We start from the raw sequence: 12,432 nt of genomic DNA, 5'->3' as shown, positions 1-12,432 counted from the left end.
TGAACACAGTCCAGCAAAATTTTGAAAATTTTGTCAAAATTGATCAGAGGCTGAATGCCTCCCCACGCCTATCATTTCCCCAAACACTTCTGATCAATATTTTGATATAGCCATTTTGTTGAACGTAGTTTAAGGGTCTTGAAATAATGTCTTTTGAGTATGACAACCCCCTTTCCCCCTACAGGCCTCAGGGCTAAGGTTGTAAGTTATGCTCAGGGGGCATATAAGGTTTTTGTGGAAAATGTGGTCGTAAAGCTTCAAAAAGGGCTCATTCGATTGGAAATTGAGAGGACTATTGCCCTTTTTAATAGTCGAAAGTAATCGGAGAGAAAATCCCCCCCCCCCACGCCCATCATTTCCCCTAACATTTGCGATCAACATTTTGATATGGTCATTTTGTTCAACGTAGCTGAAAAGACTGGAAATTATGAATTTGAGGACCACAACCCCCCCCCACCATAGCCCTCAGGCAAAGGGTCGTAAGTTATGCCCTTGGGGCATATATGGTTCTTATAGAAAGTTTTGTCGTAGAATCTTCAAAAAGGGCTCATTCGATTGAAAATTGAGACGATTAATGCCTTTTTTGTTACTGGAAACTGATCAGAGGGCAAATGCCCCCCCCCATGCCCATCATTTCCCCAAACACTTCCAATCAAAATTTGAGATAGCCATTTTTTTCAACGTATTTGAAAGGTCTGGAAATTATGGACCACAACTCCCCCCCATAGCCCTCAGACAAAGGGTCGTAAGTTATGCCCTTGGGGCATATATGGTTCTTATAGAAAGTTTTGTCGTAGAATCTTCAAAAAGGGCTTATTCAATTGGAAATTGAGACGATTAATGCCTCTTTTGTTACTGGAAACTGATCAGAGGGCAAATGCCCCCCCCCATGCCCATCATTTCCCCAAACACTTCCAATCAAAATTTTGAGATAGCCATTTTTTTTCAACGTATTTGAAAGGTCTGGAAATTATGTCTTTAAGGATAACAAATCCCCCCAGCCCTCAGGGCAAGGGTTGTAAGTTAGGCCCTGTGGGTATATAAGATTTTTATAGAAAACATGGTCATATAAACTTCGGAGGGGGCTCATTGTATTGGTAATCAGGCGCTTTAGTGCTCTTTTTAAGAGTCAAAGTGATTGGAGGGCAGCTATCACCTCCCCCTCCACACACACACGTTGTATTGTCCAGAAACGCATCAAATAGAAATTTTGAGATAGCCATTTTATTCAAAATAGTCTAAATATCATATAACAAGGGTTTTGGGGTTGAAACTAACCCCAGATATTAGAGGTAAGGGTTGTAAGTTATGCGCTGGGGGTATTTATGGTTTTTATGGAAAGGATGGTTGTTTAACTTTAGAAGAGGCTCAGTCTCTTTCCCTGAAAAAGACTATGTCCATATAAAAGGAACAGAAGTTAATTAGAAAAAACTTTTTCCACAAAACAAGTTTTTTCAAAAAAAAAATAAAGAACTCCATTAAACCAAAAATGAACAAAAATAGAATGAAATAATCTACCAAGCATACAACTACCACAAATCCGTAGCAATAAATAAATGAAACCCAAAACAAACTGAACTTAAAATAAATAAGAGAGTCAAACTCAAAACGACCAAAAATTAATATGAGCAGTGTTCTAAACCCCTATGCTTTCTAAAACCTAGAATATAATTTGTACTTTACTGAAAAAAATTCTTTTAAATGTTTTCATTTTTATTACTTTAAGAAATCAAAAATTAATTAAGATCTTAAGGAATAAATATCAGTATATGTATATTAAACGGACAATGCACATTTTCCCAGTAAATTCATTTGTATTTTTGTTTTAATGGAGTTCTTACCTTTAGAAAAAAAACACTTTTGTGGAAAAAGTTTTTTTTAATTAATCAAAGTAAAGAAATCATTTAAGTGAACAAGGTATCAACGTAAACAAAGTATAAAAGTAACAATAAGCGAGTTCCATAACGCAGAGATATTTCCCCTGGACTGGAGGGGGGGGGAGGTGTAAACCTGAAAATATATTTATTTGGCCTTTGAACTATTTTGAACAAATTGGCTGTCTCAACATTTAGACCAGATGACTTTTGGGAAAGTGGGGCGTGGGCTAGTTGCCCATTGATCACTTTTGATTCTTAAAAAAAGAACTAAAAGTTTTGATTTTCGATCGAATGAGCCCCCTCCAAAGTTAATACGACCACTCCTTCCACAAAAAACTTATATTCTAATAATGAGCAACTTACATAAGCTGCAATCCTTTCCCTGTGGGCTATGGGGGATCTTTCAATCCCTAAGCTATAGCAACTAATATCTAGGAATATTTTGAACAAAATTGCTATTTCAAAATTTTTATAAGATGCTTTTGGGAGGAAAAGGCACAGGGGGGGGGGGGGGCTTGTTACTTCTTTATCATTTTCAATTCTTAAAAAGGGCACAGTAAATTTCGATTTCAAATCAAATGAAATTCCTCCAAAGTTTATAATATCAAGCCTTCCATAGAAGTTTCATATGTTAACGTTGGGCTGCTAGTATAACTTAAAGCCCTTTCCCCGAGGGCTTGGGGGATTGGGTTTAAAACCTGTAACCATAATTATTTGATATTTGTACGATTTTGAACAAAATGGCTAGCTCAAAATTTTGATTGAAAGTATTTAGAAATAAAGGCGTGGGGGTGGGGGGTTCGGTTGCCCACCGTCTGATTACTCTTGACTTTTAAAAGTAGAGCTGGAAATTTGAATTTAGTCTACACGATTACCCCTTCAATAAAAACTTTATATATGAACAATGGACAGCTTGCATAACCTACAGCCCTTGCCCTGGGGGCAGTGGGAAGTTTTATCAACCCTTGAGGAATAATTTTAATTGCTTAAAATTATTTTGATTACTTCACCTCTTGACTATTTTGGACATAATGGCCATTTCAAAATTTTGATTGGATGCGTGTGGGGAAAAGAGGGCCTGGAAGGGGGGGGGGCTTGATGCCCTCCAATCCCGTTTGACTCTTAAAAAGGGCATTAGAAATTATTATTTTCAATTGAATGAGCCCCCTCAGAAGTTTATAACACCATCCCCTTGCATATGAAGTGCCTCTGGAGCCTCGTGGCCTTGGGGTTGGTGGGGGGAGGCTAGTTGCCATCATATCACTGTTGACTCTTAAAAAGGGAACTAGAACTTTAAGTTTTTAATCATGTGAGTCCCCTCCAAAGTTTATACGACAACCTTTTCCGTAAAAACTATATGCCCCTGGGGCATAAGTTACAACCCTTCTCCTGTTTTTTTAGGGGGGGTGGGGGGGGGTATGTGGACCCCGAAGTTTTGTCATTGGATCGTTGAAACATTTCAGACAAAATGGCTATCTCACAATTCTGATTGGATGCATTTGGGGAAAAGAGGATGGGGGGAGGTATATGCCCGCCTATCACTCTTGATGACTCTTAAGAAGGTAAATAGAAATTTCAATTTCCAATCAAATAAGCCACCTCTGATGTCTATACGACCAACTCTTACAAAAAACCTTATCTGCCCGCAGGGCATAGGCTAAGTTACAACACTTCCTCTGGGCTCTTGGGGGCTGTGTTGACCCCTAAGTTTTTCTAATTTGATCTTTAAACTATTTTGAACTAAACATAATTTTTATCAGATGCATTTGAGGAAAAAGGGGCCTTGGGAGGGGGGCTTGCAATCCTTCAATCACTTTTGACTCTTAAAAAAGGTGCTAGAAATTCTGATTTAAAATCGAATGAGCCCCTTCCGAAGTTTATACTAACCCCTTCCATACAAACCTTCTATAACTCTGGGCCATAATTTACAACAATGGCCCCCCGGGTTCTCGTGGGCTATGTTATCCCTGAAATCTTTGTAAAAGGATCTTTGGTAGATTTTGAACAAAATGGCTCTATAAGAAATTCAATTGGATGTATTTGTGGAAAAGAGGGTTTGCGGGGGGGGGGGAGGCTAGTTGCAATTTGGTCAGTTTTGACTCTTAAAAAGGGAATTAGGACTTTCAATTTCTAATCATTTGAGACCCCTCCGGGGTTTATGCAACCAATTCTTCCATAAAAAAAAACTTTATATGCCCCTTGGCCAGTGGTCGGCAAACTTATTAGCCAAAGAGCCGAATATGAACATTTCAACAATCTTTGAAAAATTTGGAGCCAAATCTGCTTGTTTAGCAAACTTTTTTCACTAAATAAGTAGTACCTGCTCGCGGTACCCCTGCTTATACTAATCTAAGCTGACCATTTTGTTCCAATTCGTTGGTTGGTCGGTGGGCTAGTAACCCGCCACCGTAAAAACTGATTACTCAAGAAACAGCAACAGATAGCCTCGGATTGACTTCTTCTTCTTCTGTGATGACGACTAATGAACGCCCCCGGACAGGATTCTTGAAAACGGCCGAGTGTTTTCGTATTGGATACTTGAATGTTAGAACAGTTAATCAAGAAACATAGCCAGGGAAACTCAACAGTGGTATGAGAACCGTTGATAAGTTCCGCATTGACGTTGCTGGACTTTCTGAGACCAGGCTGACTGGTTCTGGGACTTTGAAAACTGAGATTTGCCACTCCTTGTGTTCCGGACTTAAGACTAGAAAAGAAGCAGGTGTCGCAATGGCACTAAAGTATCGGGCCAAAAAATGCCTAGTGGACTGGGAACCAATTAGTGAGCGGATTCTTTGTGCCGGTTTCGCCACTTCACAGGCCAAATTGACAGTTATTGTAGTGTACGCCCCAACGAATGACGCCTGTGATCAAACCAAAGACGACTTTTATCGTGTGTTATCGAATGTTGTTGCAAAAACGCATCGTCATGATATTGTGACTGTGTGTGGGGACTTTAATGCTAAAGTTGGAGGTGATGCTTCTTATGCCCCAACTATCCTCGGTAAACATGGACTGGGGGAAATTAATGACAATGGTGTGCGACTAATCGATTTTTGCGCTACTCATGAACTTATCGTCGGTGCCTGATGGTGTAACACGAAATGAAATAGACCATATCCTAATTGCGAGGCGCAGGCGACGATGTCTAGAGGATTTTAGAACCTTCCGAGGTGCCGACTGTTATTCCGATCACCAACTTGCTGTTGCCAAGTTCAAGCTGAAACTAAAAACTGTGACAAAGCCCCAGCGGCCAGTGAAAACCTTCAATTTGAGGAAATTGCAGGACCCGAACGTATTGCAAAAGTATACTACAGCTTTGTCAAACAAGTTTTCCCTTCTAAGGGACGAAGTGTCGCTTGACAGTCAGTGGGAAAAAAATTGCAGAAACCGTGAATTGAGGTTGCACAAGAAGTTGTGGGCTACAACAGGAAGAAGAAAGAGCAGTGGATATCTGAAAGTAGTTGGGATATTATTGATCAAAGGGCACAACTCAAAATCCTCGTAGATAAGTGTGACCATAGCACGACTTGTTCTAGAGAATATGTAGACAACCTGAAAGCGCAGTACAAGCGTCTCCATAAGTAATTCAACGCAGCAACCAGGGAAGATAAGAGGATGTACCTAGAAAATATGGCCGAACAGGCTGAGGCAGCCGCAAGACGGGGAGATAGCCGAACTGTGTAAGCCATAGCAAAGCAGTTGGTGGGTATTTCAAAGGCGTCGTCGACCCAAGTTGAAAGCAAAGATGGCATTTTATTAACCCAGACTGATGACATAGTCTGACGCTGGAAAGAGCATTTCTAGCGAGGTACTAAATCAGATGCCTCCCACAACTATTTTAAATATCCCTGAAGAACCACTGTTCGATCTCGGAATATGTTCCGGACCTCTCATGCTTAGTGGAGCCAAGGAGGCCCTAAAGACTTTGAAAAACGGAAAGGCTGCAGGCAACGATGGCATATCACCAGAATTACTGAAGTACGGTAGAAGCACCCTAGCCAAACCCATATTTAAACTTCTTTCCCGTGTTTGGGATGAAGAAAAAGTCCCTAGTGAATGGTCGAAGGCAGTAATTGTAAAACTCTTCAAAAAGGGACAAAAGACTAAGTGTGATAATTGGAGAGGTATTGCTTTACAGTCTGTTGGCAGCAAAGTCCTGTGCCAAATAATTCTTAACAGGATTCAAAGTAAAGTGGAGAAAGTTCTGAGAGATGAGCAGCACGGATTCCGCCAGAATAGATCATGTTGTGACCTGATATTTAGCCTGAGAGTCCTGCTGGATGAATCCAATGAATGGCAAGTTCAGCTATTTATAGTATTTATAGATTTTCTCAAAGCCTTTGACTCGATACATCGCGGAACCATGTGGAAGATTTTAGTGTATTATGGAATTCCGACCAAAATTGTAAATATAATTGAAGCGCTATATCATGATATCATGTGCGCAGTACAGACAAAGGATGGCCTAACGGAGTGGTTTTTTTTTCAGTCAGGGGTAAGGAGGGGCTGCATTCTATCACCATTATTCTTTGCCATAGTGATTGAATTTGTTCTCCGTGAATGCAGTTTTAGTGGTGGTCTACAATTAAATCCACTGAGAGAACTCAATGATGGTGATTTTGCTGACGATGTTGCACTTATTACCCACGACCCAGAAGATATGCAACGCAACATTAATGAACTCGGTCGTATGGCAAATGCTGTCGGACTCTCCATAAATGCTAACAAGACCAAATCAATGTCGAATGCACTCATACCTGACTTAGCCGAAGGACTTTTGGTTTACAACGAGGAAATTGAGGAAGTGAGAGAGTTCAAGTATCTCGGCAGCATTCTTACGCAAGATGCCAATTCCGAAAGAGAAATACTGTGCCGAATAACATTGGCTGGGTCTGCTTTCAGCTACCTTAGAAATGTTTGGAGAAATAATAAATATTCCCGGAAGTTAAAGCTTAAAATTTATAATAGCAATGTGGTCTCTGTCCTTACGTACGGTTGCGAAACTTGGAGCATCACTGCTCAGCAAGAACGACGACTCCAGGCATTCGACAATAATTGGCTAAGGTCTATCCTAAATATACATTGGACGGAAAGAATACGAAATGATGAAATCTATCGTATGACAAATCATACCCCCATCCTTGATCTCATTAGAAAGCGGCGATGGATGTATTGGGGGCATATCATATGGTGCGAATGGGGGAAGGAAGGCTGCCGCACGACGCATGGTGTTGGACAATCCCGGTCTCCGCAAATCAGGGAGACCGAAAATGCACCTTGGCAGGTCGCTAATGAAGGAGGCGAAGCTGGCGAGGTCCTCGTTGGAGGAGCTATGGTTGAAGGCTCAGGACAGGTCGTCGTGGCGAACCACTGTTGCTGCCTTATGCGCCCCCAGGCGTAGGAGGACCTAAGTAAGTAAGTAAGTACTTACATCACAAGATAAATAGTGCCGTACAATAATAAAAAAAAAAAAAAAAATGAATCGCCAATAACAATTAAATAACAAAAATATTAAATAAAAAAACATTAATAAAACAAACGGATCAAACCATGGTGAGGTGACAAACGCCTATACGCTGTTCCTGAAAGTCTTTCGTGCAAACCAGTCAGCTTCTCAGTAATATTCTGATATATGCTTTACAAGGATATGCTTGCATCTTCTTGTAAAGTTTAAGTCATGCAGGGCTTGTATGTTGTTACTTTTAATTTTGGTATGATTCAAAGTTCTCATCAATATGGCGACTTCTCAGTTTACTCTTGACTATGTTCATGCTCGAAAAAGATTGTTTGCATATATATCCAGGACCGAAAAGAAAAGAACGGCAAACGCAAGCTATTCCAGCTGATCGTAAGGATCAGGAATACTATTCCAAGTGTTGAAACTGCTCACGTCTTCCTTCTCCAGGTCATTCACAGCAGACGACTTATGTTTTGATCTACGATCCTATTTTTTTCTTCTCCACTATCTCCAATTCAACGGATGGGTTTGGGGAAAAAGGGCGTGGGAGACGGGGGGGGACAAGTAGCCCATGGATCCCTTTTGATTCTTAAAAAATGAACTACAACTTTGAATTTCCAATTAAATAAGCGCCCTCTGAAGTTTATACGAGCATCCATTCCATAAAAGACACATATTCCCCAACATATGTGTTTATGTGTCCCAGACACATATGTCCAATTCCATAAGGACATAACTTACAACGCCTGCCCCCGGGCCCTGGGGGTTTGTTCCGATACCGGAGTTTTTTGTTATCTAATATTTGAACTGTTTAAAAAAAATGGCTATCTCAAAATTTTTATCGGATAGGTTTGTAGAAAAAGGGCGTGGGGGGGGGGGCTAGTTACCCTTGGATCTCTTTAATTCTTAAAAAATTAACTAGAACTTTCAATTTCTAATCAAATGAGCCCTCTCTGAAATTTATACGAGCATCCATTCTGTAAGAGCCATATATGCCCCAGGGCATAACTTACAACGGTTTCACCCGGGCCCTGGGGGATAGTGTCGACATCAAAATTTTTGTGATCTGACCTTTTTACTATTTTTAACAAAATAGCTATCTTAAATTTTTACCTGATGCATTTGGGGAAAAAGGGCGGGGGCTAGTTGCCCTCCGATCTCTTTTGACTCTTAACGTGAACAAGAACTATCACTTTTCAAAGATATGAGCCCTCTCTGAAGTGTATACGAGTATCCCTTCCATAAGAACCATATATACCCTCTGGGCATAACTTACAACGCCTGGCCCCAGGACGGGGGGGATGGGGCTGTGTCGACAAAGGAATGTTTTTTATTTGACCCTTGGACCATTTAAAAAAAATGACTATCTCAAAATTTGTTTCTGATGCATTTGGGAGAAAAAAGGCGTGGGAGGGTAGGGGTAGATGCCCTCCGATCACTTTTGACTCTTAAAACGTGAACAAGCACTATCACTTTTCAAACAAATGAGCCCTTCTCTGAAGTTCATAGGAGTGTTCCTTCCATAAGAACCATATATACCCCCGGGGCATAATTTACAACGCCTGCCCCCAGGCCGAGGGGGGTCGACACAGGATTTTTATTTATTTTACCCTTGGATCATTTTTAGAAAAATGGCAATGTAGTTTAATCCTATTGGTAAATCGAGTTTATATGCCCTCTTGCGTGCTCATTTTTTTTCAAATAGTTTGTTGTAACGAACTTTAAGTAAGGCGTGACATGGCTCAATAGTAGCCAAAAATCCAAAAATTTCGAAATTTTCATATCAATAGATACATAAAAAGACAAGATTCATTAAATAAGTGTTACCCATCAAAAGATACGAGCCTGAGAAAATTTGCCTGATTTTTGAAAAAGGGTGGAAACACTCCTTAAAAGTCAAGGACTATTAATGAAAATCACACCTTAAGAACCATCATATCAGAGAACCTATCATAAGGGTTCCAAGCTTCTATATACAAAAATGTAGAATTTTGTTTTGTTTCTGCCAGAAGAAAGATCACAGATGTGTTTTTATTTGTTTCTTTTTTTTTTATCAAGGGTGATTATATCGAACTAATGGTCCTAGAAGATCGGCGGAGGGCTTATTCGAATGGAAATTAAAACTTCTAGTGGTCTTTTTAAGTGATAAAAAAGATTGGAAGGCAGCTAGCCCCCTTCCTTTCAAAGTTCTCTGATCAAAATTTTGAGATGGCCATTTTTTCTGAGATGGCCATTCTGGGGAAAGGGCTGTAAGTTATGCAAGATGCTTATTGTTAACATCTAAGGTTCTTATTAAAGGGGTGGTCGTATAAACTTTGGAGGAGGTTCATTCGATTGGAAATTTACAGTTCCAGTGGCCTTTGTAAGAGTTAAGAGTGATTGGAAGGTAGCCTACCCCTCCCTGCCTTTTTCTTCAAGTGCATCCAATCAAAGTTTGAGATATCCATTTTATTCAAAATAGTCCAAAGGTCAAATAACTGTGCTTCCAGGATTTACAATCCCCCAGCCCCAGGTGGTAGGTTTGGAAGTTCTACAAGTTACCCATTGTCAGCATATAAGATTTTTTATTAAGAAAAGAGATCATTTTTTATTCTGGATCTCCAAAAAGCTTAAGATATGAAGGTGAAGCTTTTAGGAATTCTTTTTGAGGGATGCCAAAAGTAGAATGGCCTTATTGAGCCCCACCACCCCTGCAGCCACCTACAACTTTTTTTAACACCATATATGGGCATAGACCCACGGGGTTTATGGTTTTTGTAAATGAGAATGAAAAAACAGGAATTTTGTCACATTTATGTATGTTTTCTTGGATGGTTATGTGTGTTGGTGGATTTATTTTATGTTTTTCATTGATGTTTAATGGTTTTTGTCAATCGGAATGAAAAAACATGAACTTTGTCAAATTTATGGATGTCAACAGCAATTCATGTCTGTTTTATGGTTTTCTCACTGAGAATGGAAAAACAGGAATTTTATCACATGAAAAAATGTGAATTTTGACACATTTATGGTTGTTTTCATGGACTGCCATTCGCGTTTGTCATTTTATGCGAATTTTTTATAGATCGTCAAAATCCAATTAAGGATTTTATTCTGTTTTTATAAGTGTGAAAATGAAAAACAGGATCTGTGTCAAATTTTTATCTGTTTTCATGGTTTTGTAAGCGAGACTGGAAAACCATAAACCACGTGGTAATGTTTGGACTCAATACGGCCTAACCTGAGAAATTGATTTACATAATCACTAGGGGAAATTATTGATTCACGAAGGGGAGAATTAAGAAATATTAAGGCTTCTTTAATCTTAGGCCTGAGGGATAAACGTTCTTTAGGTCAGAGCAAAAAATTAATATTCTATTTTTAAATAGGGCTTCATCGATCTTTAGTGTCAGGAATTATAAATGAAATCACTTGTTATCTTGGAATTATGCGGGGGTTTAAAGAGATAGAAATTCTATTTTTAAATACGGCTTCACGGAGCTTTAAGTCGGAGAGAAAAATTGATATTCTAACGAAACCATAATAGTTTAGCTAGGAAAATTTATGAGATGAAGAGATTAACGTAGGAAAGGATTTCCTAGAAGTTTGAAATGTGTTGGCTCAGAGATGCCATACAAAAGGCACACACAGAAATTACTCTTAGGGATTATTTGGGTTAAACCGTTTTATCCATTTTATGGGATTATTTCGGCGAAACAGTTAGAGACACTTTAAAAGATGATTTTAGGAAAGGTTTTAGAAGAGGTTTTGAGTGTGGTCGTTATAATACACAAGTTCCTTTTGAACAGTGTTTTGAGGTCCTCTACCCCAACCCCAAAGGGCCCCGATCGCCCTACCCCGATCCAAAGGGTTCCAATCCCCATACCCCAATCCAGAAGGAACCCCCGGTCCCCAAAGGTTCCCAGGGCTCTCAAAGGACCCCCCAGACCCTCAAAGGCCCTCACCCGGTCCCCAAAGCCCCAAAGACCCTCCCTAACCTACCCTAACCTGACCAATCGGTCCTCAAGTGCCCCCCGAGACCCCCAAAGGCCATCCCTGTGCCCCAAAGGCCCTCCCCCGGTCCCCAAAGGTCCCCCGGGCCAGAGAAGCGCCGCCGGGATGCGTCGTGGGCCAGGAAAGCGCCGCAGGATGTGCGGCAGGGATGCGCCACGGGTCAGGAAAGCACCGCAGGGGAGGCGCTACAGGGAGGCACCACAGGAAAGCGCCGCAGGATGTACCGCAGAGATGCGCCGCAAAAAAGTTTTTTTTGTGGGTTTAATGTTTTGTGGTTTAGTAAGTTTTTGTGTGTTTGTAAGTGTCTTTGTGTGTTTAAGTTTTTTGTGTGTGTGTAAGTTTTGTGTGTAAGTTCTTTTGTGTGTGTGTGTAAGTTTTTGTGTAAATTTTTTGTGTGTGTGTAAGTTTTTGTGTTTGTGTGTATTTTTGTTTGTGTCTTTAATTTTGTGTTTATTTAAGTTTTTGTGTGTGTGTGTAAGTGTGTGTGTGTGTGTGTGTAAGTTTTTTTGTGTGTGTGTGTTATTTTTTGTTTGTGTTTCTTTTTAAGTTTTTTTTTGTGTTTAATTTTTGGTGTGTTTGTGAGTTTGTTTTTGTGTGTGTTATTTTTTGTGTGTGTGTAAGTTTTTGTGTGTGTGTTAGTGTATGTGTGTGTGTGTAATATTCTGCTAGTGTTTAAGTTTTTTTGGGCATTTAAGTTTTTTTGTTTTGGCAAGTTTGTGTGTGCTCGGAAGTTTTTTTTGTTTGTTGTTGTTCTTGTGTGTGTTTAAGTTTTTGTGTGTGTGTAAGTTTTTGTGTGTGTGTATGAGTTTTTTTGTTTTTAAGTTTTTGTGTGTGTGTGTAAGTTTTTGGTGGTTAGAAAATTATTGTGTGTGTGTAATATTTTGTGTGAGTGTTTATTATTTTGTGTGTTTTTGAGTTTTTGTGTGTGTGTTATTTTTTTTGTGTGTTTAAGTTTTTTTGTGTGTATGTAAGTTTTTATGTGTGTATGTAAGTTTTTGTGTGTGTGTAAGTTTTTTTAGTGTGCCCATATCAATTCTATTTTCATAAAATAATATAAAATTTTCGTGTGTGTGTGTGTGTGTGTGTGTAATAAGTTTGTGT

General features: G+C 39.6%; 2 protein-coding genes across 2 annotated transcripts in view; both read left to right on the top strand.

Moving 5' to 3' along the window:
• LOC148944022 (uncharacterized) overlaps positions 1-12,432 on the top strand; it is a 53,075-nt gene that overhangs the window by 6,907 nt on the left and 33,736 nt on the right. The gene's annotated exons all lie outside the window — the stretch shown is intronic.
• On the top strand, positions 4,470-4,967 carry LOC148944023 (protein CFDP2-like). The gene has a single exon (XM_089100573.1). It carries the CDS (start codon positions 4,470-4,472, stop codon positions 4,965-4,967), a length of 498 nt encoding a protein of 165 aa, XP_088956699.1.

The sequence above is a fragment of the Artemia sp. Qi Xiang Cuo genome, chromosome 14 (assembly GCF_049724085.1).
Source record: "Artemia sp. Qi Xiang Cuo chromosome 14, ASM4972408v1, whole genome shotgun sequence".
Classification (NCBI taxonomy): domain Eukaryota; kingdom Metazoa; phylum Arthropoda; class Branchiopoda; order Anostraca; family Artemiidae; genus Artemia; species Artemia sp. Qi Xiang Cuo.
This window is presented reverse-complemented; position numbering and strand designations above follow the sequence as displayed.